The sequence below is a fragment of the Rhinatrema bivittatum genome, unplaced genomic scaffold, assembly GCF_901001135.1.
Source record: "Rhinatrema bivittatum unplaced genomic scaffold, aRhiBiv1.1, whole genome shotgun sequence".
Taxonomy (NCBI): Eukaryota; Metazoa; Chordata; class Amphibia; order Gymnophiona; family Rhinatrematidae; genus Rhinatrema; species Rhinatrema bivittatum.
The window spans coordinates 24,531-48,064 of NW_021821078.1; the positions used below are offsets into that span (position 1 = coordinate 24,531).

The 23,534-nt window shown below is 41.6% G+C and overlaps 1 protein-coding gene across 1 annotated transcript; it reads right to left on the minus strand.

Annotated features, from left to right (window-relative positions):
* Positions 1-7,722: 7,722 nt before the first annotated feature.
* Positions 7,723-8,595, minus strand: LOC115082436. Its single transcript, XM_029586666.1, has one exon. The coding sequence runs from the start codon at positions 8,593-8,595 to the stop codon at positions 7,723-7,725; it is 873 nt and encodes a 290-aa protein (XP_029442526.1).
* Between the last annotated feature and the right edge of the window lie 14,939 nt (positions 8,596-23,534).

A 23,534-nucleotide genomic window follows, 5' to 3' on the forward strand; every position in this document is an offset into this window, starting at 1 on the left:
TGTAACCCCCCCCAATGTCCTGTGACTGCTCCAGTCTGCCCCCCCAACCCTTGACTGGATGAAGGCAGGAACAGGAAATGAAGGAATGAAAGAAGTTGCAGGCATCAGATATCACAAAACATGAAGACGTCATCACCTTCACCTTAAAGACCATCAATTAGCCATTAAATAAACTAACTTTAAAAAAGACACATTTTCCTGGTTGTCATCTCCAAACCTTTGTCTAACATTTTTTAAAATGTAGTTTTATGTTGGTTATGGTTCATATTCACTATATTTATGTGCTCTTCTCACTGCCTTCAGTGGTGTAAAACTATAATTATAAAGAGATTAACTGAATATATACACACACAGTCTGTTAGAAACAGATTCAGTGTGTATTTGAAGAAGGCATAATATATTTGTGGTAAATGGACTGCATTTATACACCGTTTTTCCATCTGCCCCAGAAGTTCAAAGTGCTTTATAAATACGCCTCACATTCACCAGGTGAATACACATACACACCAGGTGCAACTAGGGTCTTAAGGACCTTTATCGATTTTTCTGTCTGGCTGGGTTTTGAACCGATGAGCCACATGGTCTGAAGCCCAATGTTTTACCACTAGACCATCCAGGCTTGTTATCGCTGCATCACCACTGTGCTATGAAACAAAGAATGTTGCACATTGTTGATTATCTGTGTGGAAAATGGACTTTTTGCATATTTAAACCAAAGCAGAGTGTTACTGGGCTTTTAAAACATGCAACAGCTGCAGCGCTCACGAGACTGAATTGGGATTAATTCATTTAGCACTTAAAAAGAAGAAAGAAAGAAAACTTTGTTAGTCTGGTAAGTCCCCTGTCATCATAATGTCGGCCCAATGTAAATATGATTTAGCACTTGTTTGGGATTACAACTGATACAAAGCATCAATTTGTCTCCATAGTCTCTAATTTTGTCAGACAAGTGGACAACCCTGTCATCAGTGTAGAAATGTAATAAAATCATCAGAAAATATATGTTGCAAGTGATTACAAAAATAATTTAGTAATTATATAAAAGAAGAACCGGTTAATAACTAGAAAATGCAATTTTAAGGCAAAAACCCCACTGAGTTTATGTATAGCACATTGGAGCTGTCTCAAACAACCATGTATTTATTTTTTAGCAGTTTGTACGGCACAATTGTCAAAGGTGCACAGAGAGTCTTGATTGCTAACAGTGTGTTAATATAACTGATGTAAAAGTCACCTTTTCCTTGAACTTTCATATAACTTTTTTCCTCAATCTGAGTTATGATAGTGTTTCCCACATGGGGAGCCAGAGAGCTGTAGCAGTACAATGTGTGGGTCAGTTTTCTGCTCTGTGGAAGCTTCCATGACTGCTGTGGAAAGTTTTGCAGTCACTATCCATCTCGTACAAGTTTACATTATAAACCTCATTCTTACTGTGTTTTCTGGCAGTGATATTCTGTAGTTCTTTGATGTCCAAATATTTCAACCTCAAATGATTGATATTATGGTTAAATCACGAGTTAAACAAGCAACATTAAATCAGTAAAGGGTTGGTAAGGTTGGTCTTACCCATGTGAAATGCCTTGAAGCAGCTTTGTTGTGATTTGGCTACATAAATAAAATCAGCAGAATTGATATTCCATCATAGAACAGAATTTATAATCTCTGGTCCAAACGTCAGTAGAATATTTATTTCAAAGCAAACGATAACACTTCATTTTTGCCTCAATTTTCAGTCAGTATTGTTTAATCATTGTGTGGGCAAGATGGAAGAAAATGTTGCAGTACTCACTCCTGTTCAGTTAGTGGCAGTAATGCGCTAACGGTTTATCAATTGGTAAACTTTGTAGGAAGAAGAAGAAACGTCAGCTGATTGGATCATAGATATTATGTCACACTCTCACTATCACTGGTACCACAGTATCTTATACAAAGAGACTGGTAGCGTGTTTTTGAAAACATGGGCTGTGATTGGTCCATCTGATACGTTGGCCGCTACTGGCTATCACGCCACGCTCTGTGATTGGCTGTGGCGTAACTGCTGAAAATATAAGTTGGTTCCACTCCTCCAGAGACTGTGGTACCAGTGCTACGTTGTAAACAAAGGCTGCAGCCAATTAGAGACCGGCGTGTCTCAGCCAATCAGCAAAATGTCAGAATCCTGACTAAAAGTCACGTGACCAATTAACCCGATACCGACTCCTTTGCATTGGCTGGAGGAGTGGAACCAACTTACACTCTCACGAGCGCCACTAGCTTAGCTTATGGCAAGCTAAAGTGGACGCTCTCGATTTGGCCGAACTTGTAGGCAGTTTTTGAGTATTCTGTGTTAGTACGCGCCCAATGAATTCCTGCTCAAAAAGTAGTTCCTTTGAGATAATGAGTATATCTCATCTAAATTAATTCTAAAAAATTACCAGTAATAAAATTATAAAGATAACTCAAGTGTTAAGAGTGGCCATAACAAATATTTAAGAAACTTAAAGTTTAGGACCAACTTCACCTGTTATCGCTCAAGCACATTGTAAACATTGACACGATGCAGTTTGGTGTGGAAGAGTTCAGAAAGATACGATTGGAATGTTTTTGATTACCATTTACAGCTGGTGATGAAAGACTTGGGTTGTTAACTTTGTGTTAAAGTCAGAACAAGAAGGTGCACTGAAAGAGATCTGTCTGGGAAGAGACACATTTTGTGTGTTGTCGTTCCAGCGAGAGCGGCACGCTGAGCAGGGTGGGAAAGTAGTCCGGGGAGCTCAGCCTGTGGGCGCGAGATATCCCACAGTTCCATAATAGCAGAGATGTTGGTCCAATGAGAGCGGCACTCTGAGCATGGCGTCTACTTACATAATGTCATGTAAGTAGATGCCTCATAACTTCCTGTAACGTAATCCAGCGTCACCGCCATATTGGATTGGTCTCTTCAGAATAGGCTCGCACCAGTCGATGGAGAGTGAGCAAATTGCCAGTATTTTGTGCTGCTTACGGTTGCAATAACCGGCACAGTATAGAAACCAGATTACCTCCCACAAATAAGATTGAACAATAATTTTGGTTATTTTACCATTTGTAATATTATGTCCACGTAGCAAATGGTACTTACGTGTAACGTTATTACAGCAGGAACTGGTACTCTCTCTCATTAGCTGTGTTTCCATCCAGCTAGTATCGCAACTCTTAAGTGGATTTTTGTTAATGTGGCAAAAGGAAAGAGTGCATTTCCATCCAATTGTTATGTGCTTTTGCTTCACAATTCCCAATTTGGAATTGAGAACCATCATTTCATGCTTCAGTCATTTGTGGTGTCTGTTAGAGGTGGGCGGATCGATTCTAATATTGATAATATCGATACCAACGCTGGTATTGATATTGAATGATCCTCATGTAAAAAGGTCAATACTCAAGCTTTTTTTCTCTCCCACACGCACTGACTGCTGTGCACGTAGATTCATCAGTCTACTCTCTGTAAGAGCAGCACTGCGCTGTGTCACACAACACAGAGCAGCGCACCCTTGTATTGTGGTTTGTCAGCCCTCTACCTCAGGAGATTTTGTTTTAAGTTGTGCTGAGTGATATTTTTTAAACAAAAATTTTGATTGTGATAAATCAAATCAAATCAATTTTATTTATATAGCGCCAAATCACAACAACAGTTGCCCCAAGGTGCTTTATATTGTAAGGCAAAGCCATACAATAATTACGGAAAAAGCCCAACGGTCAAAACGACCCCCTGTGAGCAAGCACTTGGTGACAGTGGGAAGGAAAAACTCCCTTTTAACAGGAAGAAACCTCCAGCAGAACCAGGCTCAGGGAGGGGCAGTCTTCTGCTGTGACTGGTTGGGGCTGAGGGAGAGAACCAGGAAAAAGACATGCATGTGGAGGGGAGCAGAGATCAATCACTAATGATTAAATGCAGAGTGGTGCATATACAGCAAAAAGAGAAAGAAACACTCAGTGCATCATGGGAACCCCCCAGCAGTCTAAGTCTATAGCAGTGTTGGGAAAGTGTAAGTACACGGACCCACAACAGGGGGCGCAAATGAACGGACAATGGAATAGGTCAAATAACAACACTTTACTGTTGCGAACGTGCACAACAAACACAACAGATTACACAATAGATCAAAGGTCAAATTACAAGGTGTCGTGTGGGCAGGCTCGAAGATAGGAGACACCTGTCCAAAGCAGAACCGGAACCACACGATTTCCTCCGCCACCAGACCCCGGGAATACTGGAGCCGCCAAGTCCCAAACTCCCAGGTGGCCACTGCCTCCGCGTGTCGGACCTGGTACTGCTGGCGAGGAACAAAAAACACAATTAAACGTGGGTGCGTCTGCACCCAGCAATCTGCACGGCAGGGAAGCTACCTCCACCTCTCGTTGGAGAAAAAGTCTGTTATCACTCACAAAAATCACAAAAAGGGCTTTCTATCAAGCAGTCAGGCTGAGGATATTACCTTTCAGGTAGAACGATATCTCGGCAAAGAGGTGGAGATGACGTCTTGCTGATATACCGATGCAGATCAGATGAGTGGTGACAGCTGTCACAGGTGATGAGTGTCAGCTGTCACCCCGGCTGCTCCTGTGAGGCGGCAGCGCCCTCTGGTGCCTGGAGCCCGCACTCCAGGCAGGGTGCCCTCTGGTGGTGGTGGGCCAGCAGTACCTCCTCTTCAGCGGCCCACACAACATAGCAGCATAACTAAGGGATGGTTCAGGGTCACCTGATCCAGCCCTAACTATAAGCTTTAGCAAAAAGGAAAGTTTTAAGCCTAATCTTAAAAGTAGAGAGGGTGTCTGTCTCCCTGATCTGAATTGGGAGCTGGTTCCACAGGAGAGGAGCCTGAAAGCTGAAGGCTCTGCCTCCCATTCTACTCTTACAAACCCTAGGAACTACAAGTAAGCCTGCAGTCTGAGAGCGAAGCGCTCTATTGGGGTGATATGGTACTATGAGGTCCCTAAGATAAGATGGGACCTGATTATTCAAAACCTTATAAGTAAGAAGAAGAATTTTAAATTCTATTCTAGAATTAACAGGAAGCCAATGAAGAGAGGCCAATATGGGTGAGATATGCTCTCTCCTTCTAGTCCCCGTCAGTACTCTAGCTGCAGCATTTTGAATTAACTGAAGGCTTTTTCAGGGAACTTTTAGGACAACCTGATAATAATGAATTACAATAGTCCAGCCTAGAGGAAATAAATGCATGAATTAGTTTTTCAGCATTGAATGACATATCCTGATCAAAATGACTCCAAGATTTCTCACAGTATTACTAGAGGTCAGGGTAATGCCATCCAGAGTAAGGATCTGGTTAGACACCATGTTTCTAAGATTTGTGGGGCCAAGTACAATAACTTCAGTTTTATCTGAGTTTAAAAGCAGAAATTAGAGGTCATCCATGTCTTTATGTCTGTAAGACAATCCTGCAGTTTAGCTAATTGGTGTGTGTCCTCTGGCTTCATGGATAGATAAAGCTGGGTATCATCTGCGTAACAATGAAAATTTAAGCAATGCTGTCTAATAATACTGCCTAAGGGAAGCATGTATAAAGTGAATAAAATTGGTCCTAGCACAGAACCTTGTGGAACTCCATAATTAACCTTAGTCTGTGAAGAAGATTCCCCATTTACATGAACAAATTGTAATCTATTAGATAAATATGATTCAAACCACCGCAGCGCAGTGCCTTTAATACCTATGGCATGCTCTAATCTCTGTAATAAAATTTTATGGTCAACAGTATCAAAAGCAGCACTGAGGTCTAACAGAACAAGCACAGAGATGAGTCCACTGTCTGAGGCCATAAGAAGATCATTTGTAACCTTCACTAATGCTGTTTCTGTACTATGATGAATTCTAAAACCTGACTGAAACTCTTCAAATAGACCATTCCTCTGCAGATGATCAGTTAGCTGTTTTACAACTACCCTTTCAAGAATTTTTGAGAGAAAAGGAAGGTTGGAGATTGGCCTATAATTAGCTAAGATAGCTGGGTCAAGTGATGGCTTTTTAAGTAATGGTTTAATTACTGCCACCTTAAAAGCCTGTGGTACATAGCCAACTAATAAAGATAGATTGATCATATTTAAGATCGAAGCATTAATTAATGGTAGGGCTTCCTTGAGCAGCCTGGTAGGAATGGGGTCTAATAGACATGTTGATGGTTTGGAGGAAGTAACTAATGAAAATAACTCAGACAGAACAATCGGAGAGAAAGAGTCTAACCAAATACCGGCATCACTGAAAGCAGCCAAAGATAACGATATGTCTTTGGGATGGTTATGAGTAATTTTTTCTCTAATAGTTAAAATTTTATTAGCAAAGAAAGTCATGAAGTCATTACTAGTTAAAGTTAAAGGAATACTCGGCTCAATAGAGCTCTGACTCTTTGTCAGCCTGGCTACAGTGCTGAAAAGAAACCTGGGGTTGTTCTTATTTTCTTCAATTAGTGATGAGTAGTAAGATGTCCTAGCTTTACGGAGGGCTTTTTTATAGAGCAACAGACTCTTTTTCCAGGCTAAGTGAAGATCTTCTAAATTAGTGAGACGCCATTTCCTCTCCAACTTACGGGTTATCTGCTTTAAGCTGCGAGTTTGTGAGTTATACCACGGAGTCAGGCACTTCTGATTTAAGGCTCTCTTTTTCAGAGGAGCTACAGCATCCAAAGTTGTCTTCAATGAGGATGTAAAACTATTGACGAGATAATCTATCTCACTCACAGAGTTTAGGTAGCTACTCTGCACTGTGTTGGTATATGGCATTAGAGAACATAAAGAAGGAATCATATCCTTAAACCTAGTTACAGCGCTTTCTGAAAGACTTCTAGTGTAATGAAACTTATTCCCCACTGCTGGGTAGTCCATCAGAGTAAATGTAAATGTTATTAAGAAATGATCAGACAGAAGGGAGTTTTCAGGGAATACTGTTAAGTCTTCAATTTCCATACCATAAGTCAGAACAAGATCTAAGATATGATTAAAGTGGTGGGTGGACTCATTTACATTTTGAGCAAAGCCAATTGAGTCTAATAATAGATTAAATGCAGTGTTGAGGCTGTCATTCTCAGCATCTGTGTGGATGTTAAAATCGCCCACTATAATTATCTTATCTGAGCTAAGCACTAAGTCAGACAAAAGGTCTGAAAATTCACAGAGAAACTCACAGTAACGACCAGGTGGACGATAGATAATAACAAATAAAACTGGTTTTTGGGACTTCCAATTTGGATGGACAAGACTAAGAGTCAAGCTTTCAAATGAATTAAAGCTCTGTCTGGGTTTTTGATTAATTAATAAGCTGGAATGGAAGATTGCTGCTAATCCTCCGCCTCGGCCCGTGCTACGAGCATTCTGGCAGTTAGTGTGACTCGGGGGTGTTGACTCATTTAAACTAACATATTCATCCTGCTGTAACCAGGTTTCTGTAAGGCAGAATAAATCAATATGTTGATCAATTATTATATCATTTACTAACAGGGACTTAGAAGAGAGAGACCTAATGTTTAATAGACCACATTTAACTGTTTTAGTCTGTGGTGCAGTTGAAGGTGCTATATTATTTTTTCTTTTTGAATTTTTATGCTTAAATAGATTTTTGCTGGTTATTGGTGGTCTGGGAGCAGGCACCGTCTCTACGGGGATGGGGTAATGAGGGGATGGCAGGGGGAGAGAAGCTGCAGAGAGGTGTGTAAGACTACAACTCTGCTTCCTGGTCCCAACCCTGGATAGTCACGGTTTGGAGGATTTAAGAAAATTGGCCAGATTTCTAGAAATGAGAGCTGCTCCATCCAAAGTGGGATGGATGCCGTCTCTCCTAACAAGACCAGGTTTTCCCCAGAAGCTTTGCCAATTATCTATGAAGCCCACCTCATTTTTTGGACACCACTCAGACAGCCAGCAATTCAAGGAGAACATGCGGCTAAACATGTCACTCCCGGTCCGATTGGGGAGGGGCCCAGAGAAAACTACAGAGTCCGACATTGTTTTTGCAAAGTTACACACCGATTCAATGTTAATTTTAGTGACCTCCGATTGGCGTAACCGGGTGTCATTACTGCCGACGTGAATTACAATCTTACCAAATTTACGCTTAGCCTTAGCCAGCAGTTTCAAATTTCCTTCAATGTCGCCTGCTCTGGCCCCCGGAAGACAATTGACTATGGTTGCTGGTGTCGCTAACTTCACATTTCTCAAAACAGAGTCGCCAATAACCAGAGTTTGATCCTCGGCGGGTGTGTCGCCGAGTGGGGAAAAACGGTTAGAAATGTGAACGGGTTGGCGGTGTACACGGGGCTTCTGTTTAGGACTACGCTTCCTCCTCACAGTCACCCAGTCGGCCTGCTTTCCCGGCTGCTCGGGATCTGCCTGGAGGGAACTAACGGCGGCTAAGCTACCTTGGTCCGCACCGACTACAGGGGCCTGGCTAGCTGTAGAATTTTCCACGGTGCGGAGCCGAGTCTCCAATTCGCCCAGCCTGGCCTCCAAAGCTACGAATAAGCTACACTTATTACAAGTACCATTACTGCTAAAGGAGGCCGAGGAATAACTAAACATTTCACACCCAGAGCAGAAAAGTGCGGGAGAGACAGGAGAAGCCGCCATGCTAAACCGGCTAAGAGCTAGTAGCTGCGCTAAGCTAGCGGATTCCTAAAAACACACAAAGTGAATAATGTGTAAATAATTTAGAGGTGATTCAGCAGAGGGAGTGCTTTAGTTAAGGCACGTGAAGATTACACTGTGAAACAAATCGTTATCTAGTTAACTAGATCAATCTAACTGCGCAGATTAAACAGCTAACAGATACAGCAAAACACCGCTGTGCTCCGGAACAGGAAGTGATACAATACCGCAGTGAGAGCCAACCACCAGTAGAGGCAAATAAAGTATTTTGTTGTCATGTACAATGTTTGGTGAGGTCTTTTGGATCCTTTGGAGCTTAAATATGAAAAAGTATCGGTATCAGTATTGATATCGGTGATACTGGGCCTGTATTTACTTGGTATCAGATCAATACCAAAATTCCCGGTATCGCCCACCTCTAGTGTCTGTATTTCACAAAGTAATGTTGCACCACATCGCAAAATTAACTACACTGGAGTTACAGACTGCTATCACACGCAAGAAGCTGTGTAAAATAGTTCTTTTTCAAGGGTTTTAGCTCTCCAGCCCCAGTTGCAGCCTAACAAGGTAGTTTAAGACCCTAGAATGACCTGGAATTTGTTTTCCTGGCCTTGAAAAAATGTTCATTTTTGTAACAAAACCTGGTGAGCAAAGCAGAGGAAAGTTAAAGTGATGTCCCCTGTGTGTGTGTGTGTGTGTGTGTGTGTGGTGTGTGTGTGTGTGTGTGTGTGTGTGTGTGTGTGTGTGTGTGTGTGTGTGTGAGAGAGAGGAGGGAGAGAGAGAGCGGAGAGAGAGAGAGAGAGGAAATAAATTCAAATGAACAATCCAGTCTTGTTTCTTTACTAAATTATAAAATGTATTAATTTATACATTTATCTATATGCCACACCATATGTCTTTGTTAAAGAGCACAAGACAAAGTCTCTCATCATGAAAGTATGTATTTCTAATGTGTGACGGCATCCTGTATCGTAACTATCTCTGCTGTTTCTAACAAACCAAACCGTGGGAAAATCGGGTAAAAATGTGGGGAGTTATGGATTATTGTAGTTGGGGATACACCTTCCGCAATACAAATAAATGCACTGGGGGCGCAATAGGGATCAATCCAAGATGGCGGGCATGCTGATACAATAATACAATACAATAATATAGATTCTATTCAGTCAAAGTATGCTTCAAACAGATTTCATCCGACCTTTGATACTGGACTGGGACATCCTGAAACAAGACATATTTATTGTGGTTCATTGTTCACCAAGGAGGCAAAGTTTTAAGCCCTGTTAGTTTGGTTAGTTAGTTTCTCTGTCATCTGGATTGTGCAAAATCTGTAAGACCTTTAAGAAAAAACATTACACATAGTTGTAGCAACAATAATGTGTAGATTTAGTGGAGATCCAGACAAAAGCTCACATCCAGGGTATAAATTCTCATCTGTGGATGTTCCTATTCAGTCACTGCAACAAATCAGGCTGCAAATGCATGTCATAGAAAGTGGACAGTTGTCATTGGTGGATATCTGAGCAGTTTAAGTGGTCTTTCCTGTTCATTAATTGTGGCTTTTGTGCAAATATACAAATAGATATCAAGTTAGGCCAGGGAGCATGTGTTCATACTGTGTCACCACATCCACCACCACTACAGCAATACAGCACCACTTTGGGTCTTGTATCTTAACTATGCAGGTAGACAATCGGTCCTTTCCTACCTCTTGAACCTAACCATCTGTCTCCTGCAGCCAGGTGAAATGTAGGCATTCCACTGACCTTCTCCAGCTGCTTAGTGCAGCAAGTACCTGAAATAATCTTTCAATAGTGGTATAAACAACAAGTTGTGTGTGTTGTGTGTGTGTGTGTGTGTGTGTTGTGTGTGTGTGTGTGTGTGTGTGTGTGGTGTGTGTGTTGTGTGTGTGTGGTGTGTTGTTGTGTGTGTGTGTGTTTAAATACTCCTTAGACATTACTTTTGTGAAATAGACAAAGCCCATTGACCACTCAAATTTTCAAGATTAAAAAAAGAAAGGAAGCAAAAAGTAAAATGGCATGTGCAATTCTGGCATATTGAAATACATAGACTCCACCCCGTGGCCCAATTTGGATGATCTTTGTTTCCAAAAGTGGGCTTATGAACGAGTAAGTCCTATACATGCCCTGGGGCTCACTGGGCTAGTGGTAATCCCTGTATATCGTGGCATGAAGCAGATGAGAGTCTATAACTCTCCTTGAATGGAATGCCAGTCCATCACAGCTAGTTGGACTGTGATGTTGCAAACCTGAGTCTTCATATTGGCAGCCAGCATACTTAACATGCTGAAGTAATGCTGCTGGAGTTGAGGAATGGCTTGTGGAGTTCCAAATTTGGGTTCTACATGGTTAAAAGTTGTAATTTTAATCTAACAACATTAGTATTGGGTATGTCTGTGCACCTTACTTGTGTGAAGCATCTTGAGGCACCTTTGTTGTGCTTTGGCACTATATAAGTATAATATAATACTATCAATAACCAAAGACACAAATTTAGATAGGCTTCTAAGAGAAACCAGGACATGTTCTGGGAAAACAGGATGTGTGGTGACCCTAGATAAGATCTGATAGGAGTTTCCATGGACTATGGTGTTTGCAGGTTACATTTTGATCTGTAGTGAGAGTAGAATGCAGGTTGAGTCTAGCCTGGAGATGTGGTGATACGCTCTGGAGGAGAAGGGGAATGAAAGTCAGTTGAAGTAAGACTGAGTACATGTGTGTGAATGAGCAGGAGCCTGGTGGAATAGTGCAGCCCAGTTTCACTTTTTTTTTTTCGTCCTCCCCTGACGAAATGAGTCAAATTTTCGTGACAGGGTTTTTTTTTAACTCACAATTCCTAACCCTACTCCTACCCCGACCCTAACCTTAACCATAACCTAATCTTACTCTTTCCCCTCACCCTAACCATAACTACCCCGACCCCCCCCCCCCCCGCTTCACTTTTAATTTCGTGCAGCCATCACGGAATGAATTAGAATGAATTGGTGCTGCCGTGACGAAAATGAGGCGCTTTTCGTCACAACATCACAAACCAATAGATTAACCCTCTGGGGCCGACGCCGTTGTATACGACGGCTGGGACCAAGCTTACTAAATTCGAAATAACTTTTTAATGATAAAAGATAGAAACTCTTTTTTTTTTTTTTTTTTTTGCTGAAAAGTTAACTCCGCGGACTTTCGAGCCAGCATCCGCCATCTTGGTACTCCCCATAGAAGCTGTGTGATGACGTGCGGAAAGTGAGTGTCCAATCGGAATTGGTTCACCGTCACATGGTTTTCCAAAATCCAATCGTACGGCAGATTTACCTCACGTGCTAAACCAAAGATTTTTTTTTTCACAGATGTCTTACTAGTTTGCCTGTAAATGCCGTTTGAGTAGCCCCCTGGCTGCTCTCTCCAACGCGCCCTGCGCCATTACGCACAGCGATCACTGAAAGTGAGCAGACGGAGCAGACAGAGGGCCTCTCATACAATCTCACATGCTCAAACAAAGAGTGTCTAAGTATCAGGTATTACTCCACTAGCTTGGCTGTGAATGCTACTGGATCAGTCTGTGGCCAGCTCTCTCCCTCCGCGTTAAAGCACCATTTACCATATCAATGGAGTGATGGGGAGGGGCTGCTCCTCAGAGTGTAAATAAGCCTGGAAGTGTGAAAAGTGCTTTCAGGGAGAGAACAAACACAGTCATCTTCATAGAAGTATAAATTTGTGCAAATTCAATAAAACACATCTAAGAAATAGGAGCAATAAAGGATGCTTTTTAAAAAAGTGCATACACATTCTATAAAAGGCACATATAACAGTATTCCACATATGGGATTGGTATCTGACAGAACTGTACCTGGGATTGGTCAACTGAATAATAAGATTATTCTGGGACCCCTGCAGTCTACATATGAACTTGTACATCAGTCTTCTCAAACAAAACGTATAGACCATTTTGTACATATTGTTCAAAATGTGCATTTGTGTTTATTGTTAGAACATTTATATTGTCTTTTGTGCAAGACTCCAAATTACCTTATAAGTGTAAAAAATAGTTGTTTATTATAGTTTGCTGTGTGTTTTGAATAAATGTGTGTGAAAAAATTTCTGCTTTATTTTTTTTCCTTTCTTATTTCTGATTGTAAACCTTTATTACACTTATAAAACACCACTATACCATATAAATAAGTACAGGTTGTCCTGAAAAAAAAGAGGACATAACACTTGATTGTGGGATGCAGGGTGAGCTGTTAAGAGCAACAATAAAAACATTTATGCCAGGCGATGTGAACTGTCCAAAAAATGCCCTCGGACCCCAGAGGGTTAATGTATATTTTCATGCTGCTGAATCACAAGTTGCCACGAGACCAGGTTGAACAGTGCAGGTACAAGGAGTCGAGGTGGTGAAAGTAGATGAGTTTAGATACTTGGGGTCAACTGTCCAAAGTAATGGAGAGTGTGGTAGAGAGGTGAAGAAGAGCATGCAGGCAGGGTGGAGTGGGTGGGAGAAAGGAGGCAGGAGTGATCTGTGACCGATGAATATCTGCAGGGGTGAAGCGGAAAGTTTGCAAAACAGTAATGAGGCCAGCTATGTGTACGGCTTAGAGACAATTGTGTGAACAAAAGACAGGAGGCAGAGCTGGAGGGTGACAGAACTGAAGATGCTGCAAGAGAGTTAGAGAGGTGAGATAGTTTGTTCATGTGCAGAGGAAGGCCCAAATAGGAGGTTTATGGATGTGCTGAGGGAGGACATGCATGTGGGTTGGTATGACAGAGGAACATCCAGAGGACAGAGTGGAGATGGAAACAAGCTAACCTGCTGTGGCCAAAGAAGAAGAAAGAAGAAGAAAGTGATATAATTTGGCAAAGAAGAAAATCTGAATTTGTTGACAGATTCCCAACCAGCATCAAATCACATTGTTTTCTAGGTCAGACTGAACAGTGTCATTGTTTTGCAATAAAGTAAAACTATAGACCGTCCTCAAAATGTGATCATTACCCATTGTGTTCATTCATACATATTCACTCCAACACTGCAGGGATGAGCACGCAGCCCTTTTTTCCAGTTGTCAAAGTGGACCCCCCCACAATGACGTCATTAATGATCTCACACGTGCAACTGGATCAAAGAGGTTGAATCAGCGGGTTTTGAGGTTGATGGGTTGATTTGAGGGTAACCAGAATTTTCCTCAGACATTCCTGCAACATTGTTTTGCTGACACAGTGGGAAATAACACTGGAATTTTCCCTGCCTGGTAGAAACCAGTCACTTCTTTTTTAAATAAAGTAAGATAAGGAAGGACTGGAATTATCTTTTAACTTAGTGGTTATAATCATTCTGTATATCATTTTATACTCAATCTGTATAAACCTGTCTGCATTAGCATGATTAATAAAATGAAGTGGCTATTTATACGGTACTAGTATTCCGCTACCTCGTGCAGCATCCAATCACAAACCATTATCGTGAGCTAAAGAGGAACATCATGGTGTCAAAGCTATACCGGAGGCATAACCCATTTTCAAGCTCAAAACCTATGCTTAGGTTTAGGGTTGGGCATGAACTGTGACTTTGGGTAGTTGAAATAACAATGGGTGCCACAGTAGTCGTAATTCGTGGTTGATATCATTAACAACGGCCTAAATAAAAACAATGCAATGTGTAGGTTTCTAAATGCACAAATGTCCTATTCCTCATTCTTGTGCTCACAACAGGAATCTTCCCCTAATCAAAAATTGCCTTGTAATGACTCAGACAAGAACGGCAAGAGATTAAGGTAAGTGACTCCACTCTGTAATCACTCATTGAACAAGGTTTTCAGATTATTTGGAGTGGTTAGTGCAGGTGTTTGTAGAGCAAAAGGTTTCCAGTTCAAGACCACACCTGTCCATTCTCCATGTAATGTAGAGTTGTGACAGGAAGGGTGTCTGGAGTAAAGCTTGTGCCAAATCAACATGCAGATCCATATCAGATCTGCTGTGGCGACCCCAAGTGAGAATAGGGAGAAGAACTGAAGGGACTTACTTAGTGAGGTAAACACAAAGGCATTTATCTCCGTAGGGATCATCTGCCCCGTACAGTTACATTATGGAGCTGTTTAGCCTGTGAGAGTGTTTGTATTCTAAGCAATCGCCAAGCCCCAGTGCTGAAAATTAAAACCAGTACAGAAACCTGCAAAGTATGTAGTTTAATGTGTATATCCCAGGTCAACAAACTGTTTGATAAATCTGTTTTAGTCCACGACAAAAGTGGACTCACCCTACCCACTGCATATACTATATTTTTGTCACACCTTGATGGTTTAGCCTGCAATATGCCGACATATTAAAATACGCAGAATACACTGGCATACGTCTAATAAGTTATTGGTACGTTTTGTATTAAGTTAAGAGCATGTTGAAGCATATACAGCATATGTATGGGATATATTGTAGTACGGCGAGGTTGTCAAAAAATCTTTTGCATGCACAATATTTTTGACACATGCCAGCATATGGCTCATACGTCCCGCATATGTGGAGCATAAGTTGTAGGTAAGTTATGCGAATGTTGACAGATGTTACTTGTAAGTTACTGTTATTTCTACCTGGTTCTTTTTATGTTAAATTCTGCCCCTTACCAAAAACCAAACCATTGTATTCCTCATTTGAGTTTATTAAGGTCACATTAGAAACAGGCCTGGGACCCCCACAGACAGTGTACATCTTGTGAAAGGCCCCCTAAATGAGTCATACAACACTTTTTATACCTTATGGGTGCTTAACATGGTGTGGTTTAGTCTATATTTCTAATGTTACTGGCTCTCACCAACAGGGGAGCTCTCCCTGTATCTGAAACTTGGACAGATGATAGAGTAAAACTTAACCTATTTCTCAGAACTTCCAAACAAATAACACAATACTTAATAGCTAACATAAAACAAAGAATTAGTACAGATATTATCTAACATTACTCTTAAGTCGAAATACATCAAGATAATGTCAAGTGTACCCAAAACATATTTCTAACATATAAGTTACTTGCTTTGAAATGATGTTTAACTTATATCAAACTTGTCTCCAATGGAATATTGACTTATGTATACGTGTTCCAGATGACCACAGAACTTACTGAACGTGTCAGCTACCGTAAAATGGTGTATTGGCAGCATTTTTCATAAGTCGGCATATGTTGGCTAAATCATCAAGGTGTGACAGGCCTGTTACAATAATAAAATATGAGGGTCAGCTGAAAAGTTCTGCCTCCAATGTAATTATATGAATACAATCAGGCTAATGAAGTGAAACTGGTACAAGAGTAATCATTTACTTACTGACTATTTCCACACCAAGCGGTGCATGCATAGAATTGACTTTGGCGTAACACATGCAAATTAGTAGTGTTATGTGTCGGACGCAGCTCGGAGAACCGACCAGCGTTTGAAGGACCCAGTATGAAATAAGCAGAGCACGGTACAAAGGCTAACTGAATTTAATACATAACAGTGATACAAAAATAACAAAAGTGCGGTCTGGCGTGGTGCGCTCCCAGCAGCGCTAACGGTCCGGAGCCAGAAGCTGTTCGGACCCAAGGACCCCGCCGACACCCCCCAGGTGGCCGCAACAAACCGAGTCTGTGAAAGAAGGAACCATTATGTGAGTCCACACTCTACACACAGAGAGAACACTTAAAGGTGTACAAACAGCAAACACTTCCTGGCTTGATTACTAATCAGCTTCCCAACCTGCAGGCATGGAACATCCAGTTCACAAAACTCCACTGCAGTGGAAGCGATACATGACTAACATACAGCTCAATATAATAAAGGTGTGAGGGACACCACATTTACTGACTGTATAAATGTTAGTCACAAAATCTAACGTACCTCAGGAAGTGTGCTGACGAGCGTGAGACCTCACCCCCTCCTCTTTCACAGACCGTGCATCAAACCCTGGACGTTCTCTGCATCCACTGATGATGAGATGGCTCCCGAGACGACGATCTCACCCGTCTGGTCACAAGGTCGAGTCTCTGGCAAATACACACTGTATACTCCAGTCTTAAATGCCACCATGTTCCAATCCATATAGATGCACCACAGCTGTGAGTCCTGACGAGCCGCAGGTGATCAGGGTGAGGTCCTGATAACCTCAGCAACACAGCCACTCAGTCCCAAATGCAAGCCACCTGGAAGGAAAAAACAAAAGACAGAAACAAAAAGGCAGCCAGGCCCCCCAGCCATACAACAAGTAGTCTGTAAATAATGTCAACGTCTATAGATGTACTTTATAATTATTGAATTCCTCTTGTCGGAGCGTTGTGCACTCAAGTACATTGATTGATGAACTATAACTGACTATACATAACCAGGCCTGTAGGGGGCGTCCCATAACAGCCACAGATGCACAGCATCACATGCGAGACCGACTGCATAGTCCTTACAGAATTTTTGAAATAAGGCAACACTGTCAATGCCAACCGATATACGGACACTTTGCAAAAAGCTCCACACACTCTTAAAGATGCAATTCTTCAGTGTGACAGTGCCCATCTGCACATGAGTGGACAAACAGGATTCGTTGCAGAGGTTCAAATTCACCCCTCCTATACAGTCTGGATCTTGCACCCTCTGACTTTTTCCTTTTTCCCAAGCTGAAAGAAAACCTGAAGGGACACTGTTACAGTAATGATCCAGACGTGCAAGCAGATGGGCACCACTGGTGCCAAGAGAAGACACCAGGTTTCTTTAACGAAGGGATGCAAAAACATGTCCGGCATTGGTACAAATGTGTGGAAAGGGAAGATGACTATGTGGAAAAGTACTGACACTGATAGAGAATATTCCAAGCTTTAACAGATATGGGATTCATGTGATTATCTTGCTTGTTATTGAAATAATCATGTAGGAGGCAGAAACTTAGTATTTCTCTATTTTGCATTATCTTGATTTTCCATGCCTAGGTATTGTTTGTATTTGTGTTCTATTAGATCACTTTACTTCGTCCTACTGTGGTTAGCACTGTTGCCTCACAGCAACAAGGTCGTGGGTTTGCGTCCCACCTGGGGGCTTTTTCTGTGCAGTTTGCATGTTTTCTCCATGTTCACGTGGGTTCCCTCCGGGTGCTCCGGCTTCCTCCCACATCTAAAGACATGCAGGTTAGGTGGACTGGAAAGTTTAAATTGTCCATAGGTGTGCGTGCATGTGTGAATGTGTTTGTCCATCTACATATGGCCCTACGATAGAGTGGCGTCCTGTCTAGGGTGTACTCAGCCTCACACCCTGCGACTGCTTAATTGGAGTAAGCAGGTATAGTGGATGGATGGGTGTAGCGTATATACAGCCATGATTTCCAATGCAGGTAGTTCTGTCTCTTTGAGCTGAAGTGTGTCCTTCCGCAAACCCGACCCTTGAAGACTTAAGTGTTATGTTCAGCTTTTACTTTCCGTAAGCAAACATGGGGGTGTTTGAATCGCTGTGCCTAACCCGGGGGTGGAAACTTTGATAGCCTGTTGGCTGAAATCATTTTCGGGAATCTTTGTTTACACACAAGAACCAGATGTGTAGAAATGCCCACTTCTGGAAGAGAACCGAGCAAGCAAAGGCAGGTCTTCATTCAAGGTAACATCTGGAGGCCGTTTGTAGGCGGATGTGAAGAACCATGACAGCAGCTGAAGACATAAAAGAGATTAGAAAACTATATTCCCCCCTCAGTGTCAACCTTTCCAAAAAATAAAAAACAAACAAACAAAAAACCCAAGATGTTGTTCCGCTGAATTAAACATTTTATCTGATTCTTGACAAAAGAACGCTGAAATTATGGTTGGTAAATGTGGTAGGTTGTGCCAAAGTATTACAGCATGGAAGATAATCGTGGAAGTGTTTAAAGATAATCATCAACACATTCAGGCTGTAACGCACCATCTACTCCAAATGAAGTAGCCATGATTTAAGTATGAACTTTGCAGTTGTAGAGTTGGACCTCACAAATTCAATAATCCTTATTAGCATAAAAGTAAAATACATGCTCCAAATAAAGTACCCATGGTATAAACGTGAATTTTCCACCAATCACTACTGCCATGATAATGGCTCCCATAAAATCAACTTTCCTTCATTTATATGCAAATTTAAGCACAGGGCTTGAGAAAAGCATAAGTAGCTTGTCTTCTTCTTCTTAAGGACTAGCTATAGAAAGTGTCTGATGTATTAATCTCGAGTTATTAGTATACAAATTAAGGTAAGTAATGCAATCAATTTCACAACTCTCCCACATGGATTCAGAGGGCACCGATCTTGAATGACACTTTCTGCGTCAACTCTGGGTCAGTGCATAAAAATAGGCCTTTTCTCCACCATTACTCAAAAACATATCGTCATAGACCCAAGATTTGTGGGATGTAACGCCCCAGTCACACAGCACTAACGACGGACAACAAAGCCCAAAGGAAACAAGAAATCTAGACTAACATTGACTTTCGGACGCATCGTTTAACCATCGTCCAGCTTTGCTCCTGCAGCTGTTGCTTCGTCAGAATTTTCAAATTGTTGAAAAATGTGAACGAATCCCAACGAGAACCTCAATTCATTCATATTCTTTTTTGCTTTCTGTCTTGACGGTTCCTTATCGTTTGCAGTGAAATTAATTTCATCTGGCAAACCAGTGCCACATGATAAAACAAACTGCTATGAGAAGCAGTCAGAAACACAGATCTCAGTTTGTGTGTTCTTGTCGATGTCTTTGGGGAATTTTACTTTCCACTAACAGTTTTTGCTGCGCATGTGTCTGAAAAATAACAGACATTAATTCTTGCTGTTCCAGGTCAGCAATCAAGCAGGCTTTCTCAAATCCCAAAGCGTGTCCTGGGCCAGTTTCATAGTCAGTCGCTGCCAAGTTGTCCTCACCTGACCTACCTGACTCCTGGCTCAGAGCCAAGGTTGACAGACGGCTGGAAGGGAATCCCGCTGCCATCTGGAACAGCGCCTACAGCTCGTGCAGACAAATAAATCATTACGTTCCCCCGCTGCTCCATGTGGACTGCTGTGATAAACAAAAGCATTTTTAGCTTCTCTAGAGTTGGACAGAGAGCAAACACTAAACTACAAGAGCACTCACTGGAGAGGATACCGCGTCAGAGAGCCCAAACACGCTGTCTCATCATGCACACAATGAAAATAATATTAAACCAGGAAGGCACGCAGAGAATGCACACGTCCACCAAGGTCCAACAGTCCTTTCTTCACGTTTCTGTTGACATTTTTCTTTCCTTCATTGTGACATAACTAGTTTTCTTTACTTCTCTAACATTCGTTGATCCTGATTGCTAACATTTGATCCTGATGCAGATCTTTGTTCCTGATCACTCATCTTTGATTGCTGATCATTAACCCTGACATTTGATACAGATAACCCAATTTTGAGCCTGATTGTTTACCTTTGATTATTTGCCTTGACTTCTGATCTTTGATCCTGACCACTCATCTTTGATTGCTGATTGTTGATCATGACCTTTTATCCAGATAACCCAGCATTGATCCCAATTGTTTACCTTTGATCCTGGTTGACCTCTTTCACTTGTGATCTTTGATCCTGACCTTTAATCCTCATTGCTGGCCTTTCTATCCTGATCACACATCTTTCATGGTAGATCTTTGACATTGACCATGGATTCTGGTTGTTGACTTTTGAACCTGGTAGGCCAGCTTTGATCCTGATCACTCATCTTTGATTGCTGATCTTTATTGTTGTCACTGACCTTTAATTCTGGCAAACCAGCTTTGATCCTTATTGCTGACCTTTGACCCTGATTAGTGATCTTTGAACCTCACCAAGGAAGGACTGAGCTTTTACACTGTTTGTGTGTCTCTCTTGCTTTGATCCTGTAATAAGTATTCAAGGTATTGGGATCAAGGAGATGATGCTGAACATTGATTCTTATCGATGAGCTTAAAACCTGATTGCTTTCAGGGCCAACAGATTCAGTATAACAGTTCAAAGTAAAAATTTGTATCAAATCTGGTGTCGTTGACAGGAGGGCCGAAAAATCGGTCCCCCATGATGAGGCGGTTCACAGATTAACACCTCGTTTCTGCTTTAAACTGCACACCAGACATCATCTACCTCAGCGACAGATATCTGAACCTTTTGTACAACAATCATTTCCACATAAATTCAGCATTATTTCATCATAAAAGGCAGCAGAAGCGATCAGAGCACCACAGCTAAACGAGCTGCTAGCTGATGCATTCACTGTGTGTTGGACATTTCAAAACGTCACAGAATTTTACCTTATTTCTGTTTAAAACGACCTCGCTGCATCCTGTTTCCACTGATCATCCTTTGTTTGATATTTGTACAGCTTAATTGGAGTCCAACTGAATTTTCATTATTTGGAAGGGCACACACCTGTCTACATATAAGGTCCCACAGTTGACAGTGCATGAAAATTCAGTAAGGTATATCTTATATATTATATTCCAATTCTAAGGTGGAACTATGCTAGTATACAAAGGTATATCTAAATATCTAAAAAGGAAAAGTAAAATAGGAGAGTAGAAAAGAGTAGAGTAGAGCCACTTAGGTGCCTGGTCTTGAGAACCAACTGATCTGATGAGGCAAAGATTGTCAAGCCACAAACCAAGCATGAAGTCAACTGGAATTGTCTGTAGACCCTCCTGAGACAGGATTGTCTGAGGCACCAAATCTGGAGAAGGGTACAAAACATTTCTGCTGCTTTGAGGTCCCAATGAGCACAGCTGGCCTCCATCATCTATAAATGGAAGAAGTTTGATCCACCAGGACTCTTCCTAGAGCTGGCCGCCCTGTATAAACGAGCGATCGGGGAGAAGGGCCTTAGTCAGGAGGTGACCAAGAACCCATGTGGTCACTCTGTCAGAGCTCCAGCATTCCTCTGTGGAGAGAGAGGAGAACCTTCCAGAAGACAACCATCTCTGCAGCAATCCACCAATCAGGCCTGTATGGTAGAGTGGCCAGACGGAAGCCACTCCTTAGTAAAAGGACATGGCAGCCCACCTGGAGTTTTGCCAAAGGGCACCTGAAAGACTCTTCAGACCATGAGAAACAAATTCTCTGGTCTGATGAGACAAAGATTGAAACTCTTGGCGTGAATGCCAGGTATCATGTTTGGGAGGAAACCAGGCACCATCCCTACAGTGAGCAGATGGTGCAGCATCAGCTGTGGGGATGTTTTTCAGTGGCAGGAACTGAGAGACTAGTCAGGATTGAGGGAAAGATGAATGCAACAATGTACAGAGACATCCTGGATGAAAACCTGCTCCAGAAGCGCTCTGGACCTCAGACTGGGGTGACAGTTCATCTTTCAGCAGGACAATGACCCTAAGCACACAGCCAAGATATCAAAGGAGTGGCTTCAGGACAACTCTGTGAATGTCCTTGAGTGGCCCAGCCAGAGCCCAGACCTGAAATTCCGATTGAACATCTCTGGAAAGATCTGAAAATGGCTGTGCACCGACGCTCCCCATCTAACTTGATGAAGCTTGAGAGGTGCTGCAAAGAGGAATGGGCAAAACTGCCCAAAGATAAGTGCACCAAACTTGTGGCATCATATTTAAGAAGACTTGAGGCTGTAATTACTGCCAAAGGTGCATCAACAAAGTATTAAGCAAAGGGTGTGAATACTTATGTACATGTGATTTCTTAGTTTTTTATTTTTAATAAATTTGCAAAAATTCAAAAAAAAAAAAAAAAATTCTCTCATGTTGCCATTATGCGTTATTGTGTGCAGAATTCTGAAGGAAAATTAAAGTCATCCATTTTGGGATAAGGCTGGTGGGTTGTAACATAACAAATGTGGAAAAATGTGGAAAAAGTGACGTTGATGAAGCGATGTGAATACTTTCCGGATGAATTATAAACCAGGATTAAAGCTCAAAGATGATGAAAGGAAAGGCACTTTCTGCCCCTTGTGTGGGATCAAAGGAGCCCAAAACACAGAACAGCCTCTCCACCAAATTTCACTGAAAGTTATGAATGTTCTTCTTGAGATGTCCTGCTGGCAGCATTACTAACAGACAGATAAAAAGCAATGAAAAGATAACTCAAGGTTTCAACTAGAGATTTATAAAGCAAAGTTCATTTCATTAGTGCCAAATTATGAGAACGGTGACAATAATAAATCTGCAATGAGGGAATTCTTCACACATTTGCCTGGCTCTGAAATTTAATAAATTCAATCTGTAAGCAAGTTTCATTTCACACATTTTATTCTTTCTGATTAGTTCTAATTCTGGCTCTCTTCATAAGTTTCAAAACTAATTAGCGTCTCCTCATTCAGTCAGTCTGTACCAGCATTTTTAAAAATTGCTGATCTCTGTGGAAGCTGCATTTGGCTTTTTTAATTTAAATCTTAAATTCACATATCTGAAGTTTTCACAAGAGAGAAAAAAAGCAAAATGTTGGAATAAAACATCCAAGCTCATGATTTCTTAACCTCCAGCTTAAATCTGAATGATTTTATTCCTCCTGTGGCTTGAAGGGAAATTAAGAATTAATTCACTCAAATAAAGTAGTGTGACCTCAGACACCTGCGAGGCTTTAATGTGGAAATTCTGCTCCAGATCCACAGGGGGAGCTGTTACTCTGCACAGATGAAGGGAAGCTGAGTGAGGAGGAGAGGGCAGTTGAGGTGAATGAAGGGATGATAATCACAGCCTGAAGTGAGATAATCCTCATCAGATGTTTCCGTGACTCTGACAAACTGTCTCAAAGGGGAACAGAGTTGATTCCTCATTTCCCAGTGATGGTGACCATCGCATTATCCTCAGCGTGGAATGCAAACAAGCTGATAGCCGTGGCCTGTTGTCTGTGCAGGAAAGCATGGCTCAGTTGTTGATGGGTTTACTCATGGCTGGTTCTCTTTTCATCTCATCTGAGTGAAATTAAGCTTTATGTGGAGGA